The 24,168-nt window shown below is 27.9% G+C and overlaps 1 protein-coding gene across 2 annotated transcripts in view; it reads left to right on the forward strand.

Moving 5' to 3' along the window:
* The window catches only part of LOC103568452 (receptor-type guanylate cyclase Gyc76C), a 62,554-nt gene that overhangs the window by 11,287 nt on the left and 27,099 nt on the right, over window positions 1-24,168 (forward strand). Inside the window, exons 2-4 of one of the 2 annotated variants that reach the window (XM_008545311.3) lie at window positions 5,419-5,541; window positions 15,969-16,485; window positions 21,606-21,803. In XM_008545311.3, the coding sequence (XP_008543533.1) occupies window positions 16,009-16,485; window positions 21,606-21,803 (675 nt within the window). In that variant the 5' untranslated portion in view covers window positions 5,419-5,541; window positions 15,969-16,008. Of the gene's footprint in view, window positions 1-5,418; window positions 5,542-11,929; window positions 12,266-15,968; window positions 16,486-21,605; window positions 21,804-24,168 lie in introns of those variants that run through there. The other variant, XM_053736946.1, reaches the window with a different exon arrangement.

Genomic DNA, 24,168 nt, shown 5'->3' on the forward strand with positions numbered 1-24,168 from the left:
CCGATTTTTTACAGTGCATATAGAGGAGGGGGGGGGGTATCCCCAAAATTTGGTGAAAAAAAAATTTTTTTTTTTTTGTCTAATTACTGTATATTCGATATATTTGCGCATTTTGAGCCCTACGCATGATACCTGGGGCTAAATGGACCAGCCAGAAAATCGAAAAAATTTTTCTTTCAAATTTTTATCGTCAAATTAAAAAAATTTAATATATTTCCGCATTTTTAGCCCTACCCATAATATTTGAGGCAAAATGGACCAGCCGAAAGTTCTGAAAAATGATTCTTTCATATTTTTATCGTCGAATTAAAAAAAAATTGATATGCTAATTCATTTTTTGGCTGATTTTCTGTATTTAGGGCAAATTTGGCCACTAAAAATAGTCGAAAATAATATTTTAGTTTTTAATTGATAACAATTCAATTAAAAAAAAAAAAATTATTATTTTTCGGAGAGGGTCCTCCCTGTCCCACAAAAAAAAATTTTTCTGCCTCCGTATCCACCAATGATGTGAAATGTAATTTTTCTTTCTGTATTTTACATAAAAAAAAAAAAATTTAATTTCATGAAATTTGATCATCTTGCAGAAATTTTTTTTTTAAGCTTTTTTTCAGGGTACCCCATTTTGCCCGCCAAAAGTAAAAATTTCATTTCTTAACGGCAGCTAAAAATTTTGTCTATTTACCTTGAATATCATTAAAAAAAAAATTTTGCATATATTAGTCCTCAAAAACTTAGTATTTCCTTTGGTTACCCCGTTTTGCCCCCCCCCCCCCCCCCCGCCCCTTCCTCTATATATGTATATAAATATAAAGATAGCAGATACAAGGTGGATGAAAGGGCTGCTATGTGCCCTTTGGGGCCGGCATGAGTATAAAGATCATACGAGGATAAATAAAACACACGTTAATTTTTTTTTCGCTCTCACTCACATACATGATGCCTTAGATGCTTTTGTCCAGTGATTATAACGATATACTTATTTATTTTAATAGTAGCCTGTCTAAAATACCTCAAACACGCCCACTATTCATTATTATTATATATTATTATTATTTTCAATCGTTTCTCTTTGATTTTCACAAGAGAAACTTTATTTGGCCCAGCATTAAATTTATATTACTCTTTTTGCATCTTATTATATCGGCTCTCAACGAGTCGCTCGGAGATTTCAGAGCCTTTATAAGCTCGAAAATTTTTTTTATTTATTTTTATTATATCATAAGCCATGAATAGTGTGTAAGTATGTATACTGTTGTATGTATACAGTAGTCGTATAGAGAGTATAGACATTTACTCCCTGGATCGGCTTTCTCGATCATGCAGAACCCGAGGGAACTCCGGATTCTTATTAATAATTCAACGCGTAACGTTGGGGTCTACGATCTTACAAACTGAGATTCGATTCAATGATAAAATACTCCGCTTCAACAGGACACTAAGAAATCACGAGATTTTGGTTTTAAATTTTGGATTTACTGATACTTGTGTTTAAATTTTTTTTTATTGTTCAATTGTATTTTTTTTTTTTCTTTCGTGACTAAGATCCCAAATCAATTTTTATTGTTATTCTAATATTTTTATTTATTTATTTTATTCAATGCTATTCTATATTTATATTTCCTTGGTTTTTTTTTACAATAAATATTTTTAAAATATATTTATTTAAAAAAAAAAAAAAAAAAATTCATTATTTTTAATTTACACAGTTGAAAATTTTGTGCTAAATCATGCATGATCATATGTGCGCTTATATATGATCATATCTGAGTATTTTTTTGTGCAAACAACTGCCGATATGATCATGCATAATCATGTAGGATCATACATGATCAGATCTGATTATATCTGAAAATTTTTCCTCTATTTGGCTGCAGATGTGACCAAGCATGACATCATGCATGGTCATGTGTACGCTCATATATGAACGGACATGACCATAATATCTGAACTCATATATGATCATACATGAACAGATATCATCATATCTGAACATTTTTTCTCGGGTTCCAGATTTTCTAATCATTTAACATCAAAAATCTTAAAATAAATTAACACACGGTTTGTGTTGAATTAACAGCTTTCTATTCAAAATCAACACAAAAAATTTAACCAAATAATTTTTTAGCACAAATACACAAAATTTCTAACTGTGTAAAAAAAGTTTATAAATAATTTTATTGATCTAGTTCAAATAGTAGACTTATAAAAAAATACCGTTTAAAATTAAAAATAAAAAAAAAAAAACGAAAAAAAAAATTGTGATAAATTTAAAAATAATAAAAAAGAAGACTCGATCGAAACCGGTATGGATCATCGATCGAGGACGGAAGAGAACCGGCGAGAGCCGACGGGATCGCGCGTTCGCACGCTCCGGTGGCCGCGCGAAAATGAATGTAACACTCAAACCTCGTGTGCAATTGAAGAAAGAAAGAAAGAGCGAGTGAGAGTAAGCCATGAGAAAGAGAAAAAAATGAAAGGAACACAAATGTACCTGAAAATAAGAACGAGAAAGATATTCGTCTCGTTTTACTTGAGAATGGTTCAACATGTATATATATATAAATATATATATTTAAAAGTATATACATAAGAGAATGGAATGGAAGAGAGCCGGTTAGTCCTACATGCATCCACAGCTTCTTCCTTTCTTCCACTCTTCTTTCATCCTCATCTTCTTTTTCCTGCCGATGTTCTCATGCTCCCGGAATAGCCTTTAATCTCCTTTTTATTTTTACAACTTTTTTTTTCCTTTATTATTATTTATTTATTTTTTTATTTCTCATCGTTTGCTTCCACCTCCGATCCTTTTTCTTATCCCCCATATTCACGACGAGCTTACATTAGCCCGACTTATTTTTCTTGCTCGTTTCGTTTCAGACAAGACTAAAGAAAGAATAAACGGCAATAAGAAATAAAAAAGATGCCCATTGACGGCTGAGATTCTCTCTTTTCTCCTCCATTTAGTAACTGAGAATATGTATATATATATATATATATATATGACCCTTCCGAGTTATCCTTTTAGATCATTGACGCGTGAATTTAACACGCGAAATACTGTTTCTTCCTTCCTTCTTTATTTTTTTATTGTTTTTTTCTCACCACGTTTAGTTTGTTTTTTATTCCTCCATAAAAATTATTAAATCATCGTGGATGATGTAAACGTGACGCTTGAATTAAATTTAAAAATCACTGTTAGATGTTTTTTTTTTTATTTTTTTTTTTTACTCTCAACAGTATATTATTATTATTTATAAGTATTAAAATTATCAATAAAGGGGAGGGGGGAGCACCCCCATAATTAAAAAAAAAAAAAACAAAATTTGAAATAGTTTGTAAAAATTCGAAAATCACTTTTGTAAATATAATTGAGCATTATTTAAAATTTTTTTTGTTAAACTTTTTCAAAAATCAATTGTCAATTGAAAAATATTAATAACTTTTGTTTTATGAGAAAAACTATTAAAAATTTGTTTTTCTTCTGTTGTATCCAATAATCATACAAAATGTAATTTTTCTTCGTGTAAATTACTTGCAAAAAAATTTAACTTTATCAAATTCATTTAAAATCCAGAAATTTTTTGTTTTTGATCTTTTTTAGGGGGTACCCCATTTTGCCCGCCAAAATAAAGATTTTTTTTTTAACGGTAACTGAAAATTTTATGATCTTGAAGTTGGTAGACATTCATAAATTTTCGGATTTTTTTTTTTCAACAAATCAATTACAAAAAAAAAAAAATCTAAAAATATGCGCTTGTAGAAAATTTAAAAAACTACAAGTGCAATTTTTAAAAATATTTTTTTTTTATAAATTATCATGTTGAAAAAAATCCAAAATTTATTAGACGCCTAATTTCAATGATTACTGAATGACTGAAGTTAGCCGACGTTAACTAATTTTTGGAATTTTTAAAAAACTATAAATTAAAAAAAAAAAAAATAATTTTAAAAAATTGCACTTATAGTCTTTTAAATTTTCTACATGTGCATATTTTTAGTTTTTTTTTTTTCTTCAAATTTAATTGTTGAAAAAAAATTCAAAAATTTCTGATTGTCTGCTAACTTCGAGTTCATTTAATTTCAGTATCATTGAATTACCTGTTGCTAAAAATTTCAAAATTTACTATTTTTTTAATTATTATTTAAAATTCAAATTAAAATGAAATATACACAGAAAAAAAAATGGACTTGATTCAAGTGAAATATTCTTGAACCAAGAATACCAGTTTGGAAAATTCTATTTTTTTTGCTTCAAAAATTTATTCCTTGGTTCAAAGAGTTTTAGGATTTTTAAATCAAGATTAGTAAATGTTTGGTTCAAAAGTATATCTTTTTCATACAATAAATCTAACTCTCAAACCAAGTAATAGATTTACTCGGGTGAAGTAAAAATTTTGACGCCAGGTGGCGCCTCGATGAGTCCAGCGTATTTGCTTGTTTTTCTCAATTTTCAGTTAGTGTAGTTAGATTTGAATTGTAAGTTCATAACTATGTATGAACATCAAAACATAAATCTCGCCATTAATAATTATTTGTGTTTAACGGATATAAATATGAATAAATTTCGTTATCATAATACCTAAAGTAGTAAATAATTACTGTATTCAAACTTTAAAGATTTGTACAGTAAATGTATTTAATTGTCAACGTTTATTTACTGGGTAACCTCAAATTTTCTATTATTGAAAATGTAGTCATTGAACGAAAATATTATTTAAAGTTTTAGCATAAATAATTTTTATTTTTTTTTAAATAAAAATATGTATTAAACTTCCAAATTCAAAATTAGTATAAGTAACTATTGTAGTAATAAAATATAATAAAAATAACATCCTGGTTCAAAAAATGCGCCATACTCAAACTAAGTCGGTATCATCCTGAGTCAATATTATCGGCCTCAAACCAAGAGAAAAAAATTTTTGGGAGAAATAAATATGCGTCTTGTTTGAACACAAAAAAAGCTTCTTTCAAGAATAACATTGAAGAGTTATAATTTATTTATTCAAAATTAAACTTTTTTTTTTAATGCAGAAGTTGAGTTGCTTGAAACAAGAATGATATTTTAAAGAAAAAGATTTACTTGAACTAAGTTAATTTTTTTTTCTGTGTACATAAAATAATAATTTATTCAATTCCTCATTTAATTAAATAAAAAAAAATATAAAATAAATTAAATTTAATTTAACGACATGATATATGCAAACACAATTGAATTTTCTCTAAGTTGATTCAAATCAATTGACTAGTTATATTGAGTTATTATCCCGAGTCAAAGATCGACAGTCAATTGCTTAATTTAAATCAAAAAGCCGTTCTCTATTTAATTATTACAGAAGTAATAATTCAATATCAATCATAAACTGACATCAAATACAATAATTTATTAATTAACAATAAACTGAATTATTTTTTAAGGTGGCTGCAGTTGGACGTTAAGTCTATTCCAGAGCCAGAAAACAATTGGCCAAGATATGTACTCGAAATAGCTAAAAGAATAAAATCATCTTCTTGTAGAAGACAACCTGTCATGTTGTTCAGGTAATTATTATTTTCATAAATTTAAAAATATATATTTAAACGACTTGTAATAAATAAATTACTGGTTATTAAATAAAATTACAAGTACGCAAGAGAATTATAAATACATTCTTATCGCGACATACTATTTTAACGACGTTATCTCATTTTACGTCCATCGAACGGAACCGCATAACATTAACAGAAACTCTTAGCAATAATTTACGTACATTTTATATATTTATTGAACAATTCATTCGTGCATAAATATATACTTGTAATTTTTAAAAATAAATATGTTGTTTATTTATTTATTTATTAAATATAATAATTTATAAAACAAACAATAATATTTAAAAACTACCGCCAAAAATATTTATTTGTATTATAAAAATAAACTACTGGAAATATAATTAAATATATGTATAGATGTATACTAAAAATGACTCACTAAAGTCTGGAGTTTCATAACAAGCCACCTGTTGCATCGGCCTCATTTTATTTTTATTTTTTTGTTACTCTTCTACGGTATTTTATTTTCTTTTCTCTTGACACGTGATGCCAACCACTTAATATCTTTAGTAAATAAATTAAGTACTATTCTAATAAGACAATAAAAAATATGTGTATGTATAGATACACAAAAAACGATTTTTTTCCACAAAAAATTTTTTATTTTTCTCAAGAAATTTTATTATCCTTAAGTGTTGGTAGACAATTAACAATTCTCAATTTTTTTTTTTCAACAATTCAATTAAAAAAAAAAATAACTAAAAATATGCACATGTTGAAAATTTAAAAAACTATAGGTGCAATTTTTTGAAATATTTTTTTTTTTATAATTTATCATTTTAAACACAGTCCAAATATTAGACTTGATTAATTTTATTATGATATTGAAATTAGCCGACGTCTAATAATTTTAGGATTTTTTAAAAAACAATTTTAAATTTAAAAAAAATATATTTTATAAAATTGCACTTGTAGTTTTTTTAATTTTCTATACGTGCATATTTTTAGATTTTTTTTTTATCATTTAAATTTTTTAAAAATAAAATCAAAAAATTGTTAATTGACTGCTAACTTCAGGATCATATTTTATTGTCATTAAATTTTGTGTATGAAAGCAAAAATTTCCTTGGAGTGAGAAAAAATTTATTGGCACAAATATTTACTTATATGTACCTGAAGGTCGGAACATTTTTCGTGTAACAAAAAAGAAGAAAATTTATGTAATTTGAATGATCCTGAAGTTGGTAGACATTTATAAATTTTTGGATTTTTTTTTCAACAAATTGACTACAAAAAAAAGAAAAACTAAAAATATGTACATGTAGAAAATTTAAAAAGCTATAGGTGCATTTTTTTGAAAAATTTTTTTTTTTGATAATTTTTGCTTCTAAAAAAATTCAAAAATTATTAGACGTCGTAATTTCAGTATCATTAATTTGACTGCTTAAAGGGTACTTCCGGATTAGGGGTGGCCTAATATTTTCGCCTGACATACCAGCATTTATATACGAAACATCTCAGCTATCTAGTCATCCAGAATTTTTTTTCACAATTTTTTTTCTTCGTTACTCGAAAAAAATTCCAATTTTCAGATACATACTTTTTTTTTTTAATTCTAAGAAAATTTTTGTTTCAATTTTATTATAAAATATATTTCTTGCTCCGAGAACTCTTTTTTTTTTCTGTGTATATATACTCACAATTTCTTTACACTTAAGCAGAAATAAATACATAAAATTAATTGCCATTAATCTCGAAAAAATAAAATACTTAAATGTTATATTTAAGGAAATAAATTGTGTTATATATATATGAGTGTGTAAACATATCTATCGATGTTCTTGACAAGGAGAAATAAAAAGAGATAAGGCATGAAAAAATATATATAATATGTGTATCTATATATGTTTTATAAAAAACAAAAACTGGAGATAAAGTTTCACGCTTATGAGTTTTTCCACGTCGTTCACGACCTTAATGAATGACGTCGGACGCGGTTGAATGACGATCGCAGGTGTGAAACCACAGTTACAGTTTGATATATTTGCTTAAATTCAATATAACTCCGATAAATATATGTACATATAAATTTCATTTTATACCTGATTATTTTTTATTAATAACTTATTATATAAAATATAATTAATTTAATTAATATATATGACATTATGTCCTTATACATAATGTATGTAAAGATAATTTTAAAAATACCAGCATGGGTTGAACGCCATGCATTTATTACCGTGTAAAAATTCAGTCAAATTTCTATTAAAGTCATCCCAAGTCCAACTCAAAGACGTAATAATTAATTTTAGAATTGATACGAATTTACTAGACGAAAATTTATTGGAGCAAATTCATGATGAAAGTCATATTTGTTTCACAATCTCAGTTTTGTGATGAAATTTCCGAGTCAAAATCTAAGGCATACTTTGAACCTGAAATGAGTACTAAAAACATACATTAGACTTTTTAAGACATAATTATTGTAAAAGCTTGAAATGAACCATCTTAGACTTGCAACGGCATGAATTTGACCTACAAAGACATATATCCTGAAATTAACAAATTCTGAATTTTTTTAATCGACTCTCTATTAGTTTCAGGCTGTTTCTACACTGTAAAAAATCACCGGGTTAAGTCCAAGCGGTGTAGGTGTTAAAATCAGCGGTGTTAAATTTCAACATCGAATGCGGTGTTAAAATAACTCCGTCATCGGTGTAAATATTCTAGACCGGTGTTAAAATATTTTATTTTGTAAATATTTTTACTTCCTCGATCACTATTCTTGTTAATAAATGATATTTTTTATTAATTTTCATAAAGACCTGACGTTTTTGGCGTTTTATTATCTTTAAAGTTCATTCTCCAAGCAGACGCAGTTTACCCCGCTTTTACACCAGTTCTACTCCGTTTTTACACCAGTTACCCCACTTTAACACCGGTATTTTTAACACCGATGAGATTACTCCTCCTACACCGGTGTAATTTCATTTTTACACTGGGCGGAGTTAAAATGAGTCCATTTTTAACACCGCTCTTTTTACAGAGTAAGTCCTATTCCACTCCTAGGTGTCATTAATCTACTGATGAAATCGTTGGATCACTTGCATCAATTCTCCAGTAGTCCGCGAATTTACTCTGTAAACATGAATAAGTGAAATCGGTGAATATTCACCAATTTGAAGTGCAGACCAAACCACTTATTTTAGAAAGTGGTCCGATTGGCACTTAGAATTAGTGAATATTCACCTATTTCACTTATTCATGTTTACAGAGTAACAATTTTACCTTTTTGTAGTATTCCTTGCAAGTTCTCTCTTTTGTTAAGTCTAGTAACGTTCGTTTTACGATTTATGTCTATGTAGGTCTAATTCATGCCTTCATAAGTCTAAGAAGGCTCAATTCAAACCTTTGTAAGTCTAAGATGATTAATTTCAAGCTTTTATAATGATTATGTCCTAAAAAGTCTAATGTAGGTTTTCAACGCTTACTTAGTTTCAAAGTATGTCTTAGATTTCGACTCAGGATTGCTATTACTTTACGAGTTATTATAATTTTTAAAGTTATAGAGGCCGGACAACAGGCTCGCTAACTTAAAAATTTATTATTTTCATAAATTTTTAACAATTTACTACTTTATAGAGAAATGACCATAGATATACTTCATCATTCTTAAAGTTGGACTTATAATTCTCTGGTGGATCCGAACTACGGTACTGTATTTTGCTGCAATTTTCGTTACCATTACCAACCACAATATCATGGTAACCATTATTATAATATTTAGAAATTATAATAAATTTTTTTTTTTGTAATAATTTTTTTTTTTTATACTTAAAATTTTGTAATATGAAAAAAAAAACGCTTCTTACAAAAAAAAAAAATTTTGATAATTTCTAAATACTATGGGAATTATTACTATGATATTATGGTAACCATTCCCATACTATTATGGTAACTATTCCCATCATATTATGGTAATCGTTATCATAATATTATGGTAACGGTTACCACAATACCATGGTAATAATTTCCATACATTATAGGAATGATTACCATAATATGATGGTTATGTTTACAATAATATTATAGGAATAGTTACCATAATATATAGGGCTTATTCCCATATACACTTAGAAACCATTACAATGTGGTTATAGGATCGGTTACTATTTGCTTGTGGGAACTATTCCTATGAGTATGGTAATCATTACCATGATTCTTTCACATGCGATATGGAAACTGTTACCATAATTATAGGAATTGTTCCCATACTTATGGAAACTTTTCCCAAAAAGTATGGGTCAATATCCCATAATTCCAAGTAATCATTGCTATAACGGTATGGGATGATATTTCATGAACGTACTTGGAACAGTTACCATAATTTTTTCTCCGTGTATGCTTGGAATATTAACTTTGAAGATTATAAAATAGAAAAAATGTCAGTAACTGGCAATTGAGGGAAAAGGCTTTTTATATGAACGAGCCTATGAGTTGCTGACTGTAAAAATCCGATCGTATTCTATCCAGGTCATAAAATTTTGAGCTTTTATCCATTTGTTTATTTCACGTCTGTCTTATATACAAAATGGTTTCAGAACACATGAAATACATGAATAAGCCAAAGAGACAGAGATAAACTAACGTCGAAGATTGCGACCCGAATGTTTGTATGGATTTCCGCGAAAACGTTTGGCATAATACCAAAATTTATCCTAAGTCACTTCTCTCTTTCTCTTTCTCTTTACATTATAAAATGCTTTGATTTGTTTTTTAAACACTGAACAAGTAGAAGAAGACGAATAAGAAGTTAAAAGTTAAGAGAAGATGGAAAACGAGAAGAATGCTTGAGTTTTCATTTACTTGCATTCTTGGCAAATTACCAAATATAAACAAGACACTACTATAATTTTATTACTTTACAATTTACCACAGATAATTTCACTTTATTTTATTTTACACGAAAATATTAAATCTTTTTAATTATTAATTTTACTTTTGATAAAAAAAAAAATATTAAAAAAATCTTGGTAATGAACTACATATATCACAGTGTGTGATTTTACTTGAAATAACAACATTTATATATACAAGTCACGGAAAATTCTTATGCAAATGTTTAAGTTTCTGATGTATGGCATGTTTTCACGTCAAACTCTCTTATATCAACGTATTATTTATATACTTCATTATCGAAATTAAAATGAAGGATAAATGCCTCAGAATATAACACAAATACTTTTATTAAAAATATATATACATTTTTTTTATTTTTAATAAAGTAATTTTTTTATGATCTTGAAGTTAGTTGACAATTTTTAATTTTCGGATTTTTTTTCAACAAATTAACTGCAAAAAAAAAAATATAAAAATATACACATGTAGAAAATTAAAAAAAACTGTCGGTGCAATTTTTTGAAATATTTTTTTTTTTTTAAATTTATCGTATTTAAAAAAATTCAAAAATTATTAGTCGGCTAATTTATGGTTCTGAAGTTAGGAAACAATTACAAATTTTTGGATTTTTTTTTTCAAAAAACCAATTACCAAAAAAAAAAAAAAGTAAAAATATGCACATATAGAACATTAAAAAAGCTATAGGTGCAATTTTTTGAAATATTTTTTTTTTTTTTTTATAATTTACCGGTTTTAAAAAAATCTAAAAATTATTAGTCGGCCTATTTATGGTTCTAAAATTAGCAGACCATTATAAACTTTTGGATTTTTTTTTTCAACAAGTAAATTACAAACAAAAAAAAATAAAAATATGCACATGTAGAAAATTTAAAAAGCTGTAGGTGCAATTTTTTAAAACATATTTTTTTTGCAAATTCACGTTTCTAAAAAAATTCAAAAATTATTGGACGTCAGCTAACTTCAGTATCATGGCGAATTTCAGTACCATATTTTTTTTTGTTAATAAAAATAAAAAGATTTTTTAAAATTAATTTACAAATTAATAATTAACCACATAATGCTCCCATAAATACGGCCAACAATAAAACATGTGATCAGATATAAAAAAAAAAGACGATGTCAAAAAATTAATTGGACAGAATAGATTTGTCAGAGTGTATCCACCTACACATTAGCCACGTGTCTGAGATAAGAAGTATTATATATAGTTACCAAAAAAAGGGGGAACTAAAAAATAAAGAAAGAAAATAATGATGAGTGCGAAAGAGTAAAATGGCCATAAAAATAAATAAAATAAAAAACGAGATGAGCGGTGCTCGAGGTCGCAAATTGGTCACGGCACGTCGGCCGATCCGAGAAATAGGATCGCTTTAGTCGTTTGGCAAATAAGGGCGTGACCACGAGGCCTGCTTACACGCCCGTCGTCTTAATTACGGATCTAATTGCAACACACAAGTGATCGCAGTGTGTGTTCAAACGTCTTTCCTAATATAACTTAACAGTCAAAGTTAAACACACACACACACTCACACACACATACATCACTATTATTACAATCTACAAACATTTGTACATCCTACTTGTTTTTTTTTACTTATGTTATGTACACTTGACTCTCAAAGTTCTTATCACCGTCAAATCGTCACATGTTTACGTATATTAACAAATAAATTACTTATATCTGGTGTGTTAAATATTAAAAATTATTTTGCAATTATACAAGTCATTTTTAAGCTAATTAATAACACAAATATTTACAATTAGACAATTTAATAGAGCTAATTATGCTTGAAATAATAAAAATAATTAAGTAAGTAAGTAAGTGGAAATTTTTAAAAATTTAAAAGAGTGTAATAACAATTATGAAGGTGGTAGTTGATGGTCATTAACTTGTCACCTGTAATATGTTCAAATTAAAAAGTCTAATTACATAACATTTGAATCTATTTAAAAGACTAGGGTCACTTGGGTGTGAAATGTAGCGTAGAAAAAGGGGCTGGTTCAAGGCTAACAATTTATCTTATATCAAAAATTTAATATTGTGATCACATCTTATATTGTTAAATATCAACATTAAGGCGATTTATTCACTAGTAATTTAATTAATTTCAGTGGCATTTACAAAACTTGTGAAGAATCTTATATCTATGTATTTCATCAGAAAAATCGTCAACTATTTTTTTAACTAAGTGTAATATGTATATATTAGATATAGTGGTGTATATATATTTTTTATAAATACGATCATCAATCATATCACTTTTAATTTCATTTCACACTTGGATTCTCCGTTAGTGTGGTATATTGAACTAGTGCGTGACTTGAGATTTATTATTACTATTTATATACATATACATACATATATTTATATTTAAATGTATAGTTGTGTAGACAGCACATACAAATGTGATAAAATAAACTGTTGATTTTTTTGAGGCTTTTTATGGCAGCGAGCCAAGAAAAAATTACTAAACATATGTCATTATATCAATAATAAAAGTCGTCTTTATAACAGCTCTTATATTACAGAATTAAATACAGACAATGAGAATATTCATTTTACCAGCATTCATTTATATTTATTAGGCTGATGAGTTTTTAACGAATGGTTTTTTTTTTCACTCCCACAGCAAAATATAGATGCATAAGGTATGATAAACTATATGTAGTACTCGATCACTCCATGTATTTGGATGTCTATCCGAGTCAAAAAACAAATTTGGATTTGAGTCTCAAAATTCTCAATGAAGCTTTTGAGGATCAATTTAAAATTTGAATATTAACACGATATAGGAATTTATTAGACAGACAGTGATCTTCAAAAATTGAGACAATTCTGAACTTTGAGTTGAACGTTTTTTGGAACTTTATAATAATTGAGCGAAAAATTTTCAACTAATGAGGACTTTTCTTGTGGATTTTTGTTTTTTGAAATTTTTCAAGCAAAATTGATTTGAATTGACAATTTTGTGAGTTCATAATTACTTGAGTTTTTGAACAAACCAAAAATTTAAAAAGACTGGCTCCATAAACTAATAAAAGTCAAAAAATTTTCGTCAATATTTTCAAATCATTTTTTTTTGCCTCATACCTGAATAGTTCTGGTAAGAGTCGTAAATGTTCATAATTCCTAATTAATGTCTTTTTTATGTTTTTCAAACCCAAAAAATCGACAAATCAATTTATTTGTGTTCAAAAAAAAAAATGTAGGATAAGCCTTCACTAGTTAAAAATTGCTCTATTTCTAATTTTTTCAAAGTTTCCAAAAATGTTCAATTCAAAGTTCATAATTGTCTCAATTTTGGAAGTTTACTGTCATGAACGTTTTTGGAACATTTTTGAAACAGATTTTTTTACACAGATATAAAACTACTCGAATGATCAGGTACTAGTTTCCTGATCGGGTACTGGGTCTATCAAAAAAAAAACTCCTTGAAATTTTTAGCCCATATTATATATATACTTCTAAATACTTTTATTTTGGTTTTGAAGTTTTTCATTTGAAACGCATAAGAAACCTAAATATTTTTTTTCAATTCTCTATTATTTTCTTTGATTACTCCAATTTCGAAATATTGTTTTAAGCATTGAAAAAAAAAAAAATTCCTACAAGTTTCAGTACTTAATTTTGATTTTAAGTACTTGACATTTGATTTTTAAGTTTTCCCATTCAAAACACATGGAAAAGTTAGAATTTTTTTTTTAAATTCTCTATAGCTCATTCGCATTTTGAATTATTTGTTCGCCATTTATGGCATTTTGTAGGTAATTCAACACTCTTTAAAAGTATCAGAAGTAATTTTACTGTGACTCTAATTGTTTTTGCAGTATTGGTACTGAAAGTCATTTTTCTGATGATAATTCGAATTTTCAGTTGATATTGACTAAATAACGAAATTTACAGTAAAAATGCAAAAAAAAATTTTGTAGAAAATTACATTTTCTACAAGAAAAAAGTTCTATTAAGTGACTCAGTTTTTCATTTCCATGATAGAGAAATTTTATGAATTTCATAAATAAAATATTTGTCAAAAATTTATCCAAAGCTTATCAAATTTAATCCCTTTTATTTTTATAAAATTAAAACTCGAAATTCAAATATTCAAATGTCGCTCAAGAAAGTTTCCATGTCTCTACTTTACTTTAATACTCGAAACCATATTAATTTTATAAAAAACGAAAAAAAGAAAATAACAGACCAAAAGAACGTCAACTTTATATTTATATCTATATATATTTAATTAACTTGTTGCCTATTGTATGAATAAGTTGAGTACACAGACTTAAAGCAAATAAATAGAATACAATAGAGATTAATGAAGGGAAAACTCTTAATATAATTTGTACTTATTGTTTTATCCATACGTAAATATAAAATAAGTAGATAAAACAGTCATTATTGTCAACTAAATACAAAGGACAAATCAGTTGAATAAATACTTATACGCAGTTCAAGGTTTTAAGATAATAATAACAATAATTACATTGTTTCAAAATGATACAATAAATTTAAGTTGATTTGCTATAAGAACGTAAAATATTAATGACACTTTAATTACATGTTTTTTCTTTTATAGTACAGATTGTAAATTCCTTATGAAACTTATTTTTTCAGTCAACAAATAATTTTAAAATTTTATTTACGGCCGTTTATTTTAAAATAAATGACCATAAGAAAAAAATTAATTTTTGGGAATTTTTCAAATAAAAAAATCACGGCGCAGTAAAAAAATCAAATGTTTTTAACATCGTGATTTTTAAATGAACTCGGGTCAAAAATAAAACTTAATTCCAGCTCACTTCGCTTTATTTTCTTTTGAAGTTATCGATTTGCCGACGAATTATCGATAAGATCTCGACTTTTTCAACTTAAATTAAATTTTTTTGAACTTTTAAAACTTTTTTTATCTTAGATTCAACTTATTTGTATTTTTTGGTCTTAGTTTGAACTTGTTCGTCTTTACTTCGAGCACGATAGTCATTCACCTTACTTTTGACTTGCTAAACCAAGTCGAAAAAAAGTTATTTATTCGCCTTACTTTCGCCTTAATATATAAAAATTATTTCTCCTTAGTTTTGACTTTTTCGCCTTATAATTTAAGTCGAGTAAGCCTACATTAAGTCAGTTTCGACTTGATTTAGACTTTTTCGCCTTACATTTCAAGTCGAATAAGTCTAAACCAAGTCAATTTCGACTTGATCTTGACTTTTTAGTCTTAAAATTTAAGTCGAATGAATCTAAACCAAGTTAATTTCGACTTGATTTAAATTTTTTTGTCTTAAATCGTGACTAAGTAAGCCAGTCAAGTCTAAACCAAGGCAAAAATTCACTGTATTTCATCTCCGTAAAAAAAAGTCGAGTTTCTCTTATGAAAAACGGCTCCAAATTTCGACTTGGTTAACCAGGTCTAAATCAAGTTTTATTTTTGACCCGGGAATAATTAAAAGACTATAGAACTGTAGTGTTAATAATTAATAACAAAAAAAATATAATAATTTTAAAAATGTTTCAGGTGAGCAGAAGGGAGGCGCTGACCGGTGGCGGCGGCGGCCATGCGCCCCGGCCCGCTATCACCGAGCCGCCGCAGGCCTCCCCGTCGCCAGAAGCATTTGCCTGACTACTCAAGGATCCATCATCATCATCATCATTATCATCATCGTCATCACCACCCGTACCATCATCATCATCATCATCAACAGCGTCTTCAGTACCGTAATCAAGTATCAGGTGGTCGACAAAGCGCAAAAGCTATTTTGCTTCTGTTGCTACTGGTCTTTGATTCCTGTGTTGCTCTAGTGGATACAGATGGCTTTGGAGAATATTCTAAAAATCGTACACTGCCGCCCACACCGATCTCCACCATGTCAACCGGCCTGTCTTTGCAATCAGATGCTGCAGTTTATCCAAAACCGATTGCCAGTCGGAAGCCGCAGAACCTCACCGTTGGGTATCTGACTGCTATCAAGGGTGGACTTAAAGAAAGACAGGGGTTAGCAATATCTGGGGCTATGTCAATGGCTATTGATGAGGTAACGTTTAATTATTATTACTACTCATTTTACCCTTAATTACCACCCAGAATCCAGATGACTTCCGGTAATTATCAATTTCTAGTTCACCAAACTTTCAACTCAAAATATCTCAATAGTTATTCACTTTTCGAAAAAAGTATAAGAAATACTTTTTGTAGAAAATTTTATGCGCTACAAAGAAGGTCTCTTATAATTTTTCGAATAAGTCCATATTTACAGAGATACTTGCAATAGACATAAATCACATTTTCCTTGATAGACTTGACCGTTATGATTCGTACCGGAAGTATCAGTATCGAGAGTTAATTTGCACTAAAATAATTATTCAAAGAACAAAAAAATTGTCAATCAATAGACTTTAAGTAGCCAACAGCCAACAGTGATCGGGAAGCGGCAAAAACCAAAGAGACCTGTACTGAGCTACCTTTTATTTTTATTGCTCCTGCAACTCTTCCTTACGTGATTCCTTTTTTTTCTTCCCTATACTCTTTTACTTAAACTTATTTTTCTTCTTCTTCTTCTTCATCTTAGTCTCGGTCTTATTATTTTTATTATTATGCTGGTCCGCCCACGCCCGAAACCCCAAGACCGTGAGAAGAAATCTGTCGGTGAGTCCACAGTCCAGGAACCCTACCTAACCCATACTTCTATCAGACTTCATACTATATACTTTTTACTCACTTCATGATTCGCCAACTTGCACGCATGCCCCCTGGCTCGTTCCCACTCTTTACTGACACGTTCTTTATCTTATTTTTTTTCGTTTAATGCGTAGTGTGTACCCACTAACAAAATAAAACCATAAAAATATATATAACCAAGATATAAATAGAATTGATACACTTGATATTTTTTTATATATTTATTACATACATATATACTAATAAATATAGATATAATTTTTTTTTTCTGTATAATATTTTTCGTTTATTATATCTTTTAGTTGTGACTGATAGAGTTGTATGATAGCTAGAAAAAAATTTAAAAAAAAATTAAGAAAAATCATTGAACCTTGGCTTACCTCTTAGTATCTGTCTAACCAGCTGTCTTAACTCTATTACTCGCAATTCAGCCTTGGCACTGACAGACAACACTCGTGACGATCAACTTTTATTTATACCTCATTATACAATCGACTTGTTTATCTCTTTTTTTCAACCAAATTTAAAAAAATTATAATAATCCCGAATTTAAAAGTCATTAATACATATTTTTAATTTAATAATTGGTAAAAATATTTTTATTACTCTATTTAGTGATGTAAGGCTGAAAAATTGTCAGACAATTGATGTCAATTAGGGGATGATAACCGATTTTCAATTCAATTCACGGGCAAATACTGGAAACTTGGGGTGTAAGAATCTTGTTCGAATCGAATAGTTAGATTCGATTCGATATTCGAGTCGAATATCGAATAGTTGGAAGATTCGAATAGTTCGAATTTTTTCCGAATCTTAGGTAAACAATACTATTGCATCTGAAAAATTTAGTATTTATGGTTCTATTAATTTGAAAAACTGTTATATTATGTATATTTGTACCTGAAAATAGTCCATAGGAACATAAACTTAATGAACATGAGATTTAAAAAGTTCAAACTATTCGAATCTTTCGAACTATTCGGATCTTTCGAATTTTTGAGGTGAATTTCGAATCGAAGTTTTTGATTCGATTCGTCTCGAGTAATTCGAAGTTTCGCGTATTCGCACACCCCGACTGGAAACCTAAAGTAGAAAGACTTTAGCGATTTTTAAAACCTTAATAGAGGGTTAAAAATTTCGTATTTTAAAAAATTCTAATTCGTCTCCCAGAAAAATTGTTTTAAAATTCTCATTTACTCTATTAGAGCAGCAAAGATAGTTTTGTTTATTTTTCTGAGTGTGAGAAAAAGGTCCAGTGTCATTTCCCTTTAACCAGCGAAAAATTGACTACCGGCAATTATTTGAATTTGAAGGCAGTTCCCTTGTCAATTTGATTTTGCCCGAAAAATTATTTTGTAAAAAATTGACTGAAAAATTTTCTAACGTCATTTCAAATTTAAATAAAAGTCAAAATAATTTTTTTAAGAATTGTTCTGAATAAACGAATTTGACTTTATATTGAGTGATATGACTTGTATTCTACTTACAATTCCAAGCGCTTGTACATTTAATATTACCCAGAAAATTGTTGTTAAAAAAATTGGACAAATGACAGCTGCCCAATCTAAAAGCATAGTAAGGGACAAATTTTTCAAAATCAATTTTTTAGTGTTTTTAGTTCCAGTGGAGTCTTGGGCACATGATTCAATAAATGTTTCAAAAATTTTATTTTTGTCAGCTACTGTGTTTTGAATTTGGGCAGCCGATCAGTTTTGACGTCAATTGATCAACGGAAAATTAAGCAACAGACATTTTTTAAATTTACTCGCGATTACCGCGCTAATTTGATTTTGCAGAAATTAAAATTTAAAAAAAAACAGACCATAGAATTTTTTACTTCACATCTAAATACAAATAAAAGAAAATTTTTTACCAACTTCTACAGTTTACTTACAGAGTGTTTGTACATTTAACATTCTCAAGGAAAAATGTTTTGTAAAAAATTGACTGAAAATTTTTGACGTCAATTGACAAGCAATTGATGTCAATTTCTTGTGATCTGATTGAAGATAGAAATGGTCATTGCGCATCATTAAATTCATTAAATTCTCTAGATTTTTAAAATCAACGCGGTCATTAGTAAATCGAAATCAAAATTTTTTTAAAAAAATAATTTTCTATTAACAATCATCGTAATAAATGTTGCCTATGTTTATTACGACTTATTCCGAATTTCAAAGTAATAAAAATTTGGTCAATTTATCTCTGACTCCAAAATTAAAAAAAAAAAACAATTTTAGAAAATTAATAATTTTTTGCACATTAATAAAAAAAAGTGAATTTTAAATAATAATATTTTTATTGTAGGGTAACAGTACCAGATATTGACCGAGATCCAGTTAATGGCCGGATACTTAAATATCGTTACAAATTTTTAATTCATGAAAAATTTATAACAACTTTATATTTTTCATAGATTAAATAAAACATTTGAAAAATTTTTAAGTGTATTTAAGTATCTGGTCATTAAATGGTACTCGGTTAATATTTGGTACTGCAACCCTACTCGTTTGTTAATTTTGCGAGTACTATAAAAATTTTTTTTATTAATGAAATTAAAATTTTCAAAAATATATTTAAAAAAAAAATATATATATTTTCTCATTCTTATTTGGCTTTATCTTCAAGAGTAATTTCCTGTTGGAGGTAAGGCACGAGAGTATAGTATAGAGTTAAGTCAGAAAGCCGCGAAATGTAAATTGCATCGGTCGTGTGAGAACGTAACAAGCGAGTCTTGTATATACCGCCAAAGCGCGATGTATGCGCACAAAGATAAAAGAGAGAGGGTGGAAAGGAGAAGGGAGATAAGAAAAAATAAAAAATAAATATGTGTATAGATATACTATATATATAAAATTTAAGAGAGAGGGTAGAAAAAAGGGTTTACCGCCAAAGCGTGTATAAGAATATGAGTAACAGAGAAAAATAAACGAGTTAAGTAAAAAAAATAAATATAAAAAAATATTGTTTGTTGGAATTCGGATTTGCATAATAACCGACCGGTAGTGATATCTGTGCACGAGCCGGACGTAACGGGTGAGCCCAAGGGAAAGTACACTCGGCATTTGTGTCGACATGATTTTAAACTCTATTCATGTAGACAGATCATTCTATACAAACTTCCATTGCACTAGATATACATTATATATATTTTTAATATTTAAAAAAATATAACCAATTATTTATAGTACACAAAAAAAAATAGGATTTTTTGACACAACAATTTTTTTGAAATTATAAATTGATAATGAAAAATTTCTTAGCTCAAGAAATTTTTTCATATTTCAAAAACAGGATTTTTTGGCGCAAAAAATTTTTACTCACCCCAAGAAAATTTTTTTATATTATAATTTAAAAACAAAAATTTACTTAAGGGAGGGGGGAGAATTTCTTAAAGCAAAAAATTTTTTCTCGCGTTAAGAAAATTTTTTCTAGTCCCAAGAAAATTTTTTTCTGTATATATATATTTAATTTTAAAAAATATATAATATGTATACAAGTAGTGTTGAAAATAATTATGCAGATAAGGTATAAAGATAAAAGATGTATATAAAAAATGAAAAAAACTTTAAAAATAATAAAAATAAGATGGACGGAATGTTGATGACACTTTGCCACAAAAGGAATGTCGTCGATTGCGATGTTATATACATGACGATCCTTTTAACAACAGATGTTTTATTAAACTCAATGTGGTAATTATTATTATACACAAGTATTACACGTGGTCCTTATACATACATATTTTTTTAATTTGAATAATTATATATTTTGTTTAACATAAATAATTATAACCATTAATAAAATGAATAACTTCAAAAGATTAAAAATTTTTTTCACTGAATTTAGCCGCCTAATAATTTTTGAATTTTTCTAAAAACGATAAATTATAAAAGAATAAATATTTTTAAAAATTGCACTTATAGTTTTTTTAATTTTCTACATGTGCATTTTTTTATTTTTTTTTTTTTAAATTGACCGCCAAAAAAAAAATTCAAAATTCTTTAATTGTCTGCTAACTTAAAAATAATTTTGTTATCATATTAATTTATATATTTTTAGATGTAAGCCGGAAAAAAATAAAACCACATTCTATTTTAAAATATTCGCGGTCCGTCCCTCTGTCTAACATTATACGACACGAACTGCGTTCACTCAGAGTCGCATATTATGTAATTTAATGGGAATAAAATGTGTTAAACCTGAGCATACGCGAGTGGCATGCAAATGGCCCGCGTGCCATACGTGCCCCACGCTATATACTTAGACATCTTTCTTTAGTATAAAAATATATATGTATATAAGCATAAATATATGATCAAAAGCCTCTTTTATCTTTAATAGACATTTTAAAAATATAAATAATTAATAAAAATGACTAATCATTTTTTAATAGCAAATAAATATATAACTTAATTAATTATTTTTTTTTATTAATATGAAGTATATATTTAAATTAATTTTTTTTTTTTTTAGATTAATAATGATCCAAATATTTTACCAAATGTAAGACTGGTGATGCGATGGAACGACACAAAGGGAGAAACAGTCGAGGCAACCAAGGCGATGATCGACATGATTTGCGAAGGAGTCGCGGCATTTTTTGGACCAGAAGGAAATTGTTTCGTTGAGGCAACTGTTGCTCAGTCGAGGAACATTCCTATGATTAGTTATGTAAGTTTCAATATTTATTATAACTATAAAATTAAATAATATATATATATATTGTAAAAAATCGGGAGTAAATGTGAATTTTATTTCAATCCGTTACTGAGAGTTTTGGAGTTTTTAAAAAAATCATTTTATTTAAATGCACATTTACTCTGGTCTGGACTTTAAACACTCAAGTCCTAGTCATAAGAAAATTTTATTATTCATTTCATAATGCAAAATATTTCTTGCGCCAAGAAATAATTTTTTATCAGTGAATAAATAAAAATTCATCCACTTCGCGTTTACTCCCTAAATTTTTCACAGTATGCATGATATATACTGTGAAAAATTTTGAGTGAACGCAGATTAAATCTGGAATGAATACAGAGCAGATGACTGTTTATTCATTTAATTCCCTCGGACTGAAGTTTGCTTCGAAAGGGAATTTATTTTAATATTAAAATTCCAAATCGGAGTGAATTCGGATTTAAATAAAACCCGTACTCGCTCCTGATGTTTTACAGTGTATATATTGGTAAAGAATTAAATATAGTAAGTACATATTATTACAAAGACATTAAAAATAATAACAATAATGACGATAAGAAAAATAGTAGTAAGATAAAATAAGTTTAAAAAAAACCTCCCACGGTATTATATATAAATATAATATCGCCCTTGTGGATGGGAATGAAATCCTTCGGTTGGGTGAAAACCAGTTTCCCTCAAGTTTGTATAAAGCGGCCAGAATTAATGGCACGGCCAATATAACGCCATTAATCGCAAAGCCGATGAAAGAAAATAAAAAAATAGTTATCATGTTTTAAAAGGAGTAAAAAAATTGTGTGTACCGACCAAAGGCGGAAGAGAAGTTATTTAAAGTTTAACACGATAGAATAAAGACAAAAATTTGTCCTTATGATAAATAATTTTTTTAAAACAACGTATTTTTTCTTTTTTCTAGTGAATTTCATAGAAATCTAACTATTGAATTTGTCTTCATGCTGGAATTTTTGAAAAATTTTTCTACCTCTGGACTCAGTTTGACGACCTGACCCGGGTCAAAAATAAAACTTGATTTAGACTTGGTTAACCAAGTCTAAATTTGGAGCCGTTTTTCATAAGATAAACTCGACTTTTTTTACGGAGATGAAATACAGTGAATTTTTGCCTTGGTTTAGACTTAACTGGCTTACTTAGTCACGATTTAAGACGAAAAAGTTTAAATCAAGTCGAAATTAACTTGGGTTAGATTCATTCGACTTAAATTTTAAGACGAAAAAGTCCAGATCAAGTCGAAATTGACTTGGTTTAGACTTATTCGACTTAAAATGTAAGGCGAAAAAGTCTAAATCAAATTGAAATTTACTTGGTTTAGACTTATTTGACTTAAATTATAAGGCGAAAAAGTCAAAATTAAGGAGAAATAATTTTTATATATTAAGGCGAAAGTAAGGTGAATAAATAACTTTTTTTCGACTTGGTTTAGCAAGTCAAAAGTAAAGTGAATGACTATCCTGCTCGAAGTAAAGACGAACAAGTTCAAACTAAGACCAAAAAATACAAATAAGTTGAAAAAAATCTAATTCAAGTCGAAAAGGTCGAGATCTTATCGAAAAACCGTCGGCAAATCGATAACTTCAAAAGAAAATAAGGCGAAGCGAGCCTGAATCAAGTTTTATTTTTGACCCGGGAAAGCTTTTCAAATAAGCTTTAATTTTCATGCCTAGACCAAAGAAATTACTTATCTTTCTACTCATCAAATGAAATTTTGCTATTGCATTCGTTTTTGATGATATTCAAAAAAAAATTTTTGTTGCTTTCCCAATACCTCCAATTCTGGCTGAACACTTTTTACATATATCTATTTATACATATAGATATCATGAAATCTACTTCTATTTCGGCAGCCGAATGGCCTTTTTTTAAATTTTATTTTCATTTAATTATGAATTACCTATACAGTACCTACACCTGCGACGACAAAAATACTTTCACTCAGTTTCACCATTCTCTTAACGGAAATCATGATGATTTATAATTTATATCTTATAGCAGCAAAACTATATTAAATTATTAAGATATGAATTATAGAAAAGGTCTTATTTATATTAATTTATTTAGTTTCTCCATGATTTTAATCACATAATGATTCTCATTATCACAATTACGTTATACCAAAAAATTATGTTTTTTTTTTTTTTTAATTAAAATAATTAATACTCAGGATTTTAAATGTCAGAAGTTCTAATAGACCCAACGAGATGCAATAAAAAAAAAAAAATGATTGTAAAAGACGTTAACTGGTTGTTTTCCATATAATTGGCTAGCTAATTTTTTTACATGTAGCTGATACTTACAGAACACGATACGCGATATTATTCTA

Source organism: Microplitis demolitor, chromosome 2 (assembly GCF_026212275.2).
Source record: "Microplitis demolitor isolate Queensland-Clemson2020A chromosome 2, iyMicDemo2.1a, whole genome shotgun sequence".
NCBI classification, from domain to species: Eukaryota; Metazoa; Arthropoda; class Insecta; order Hymenoptera; family Braconidae; genus Microplitis; species Microplitis demolitor.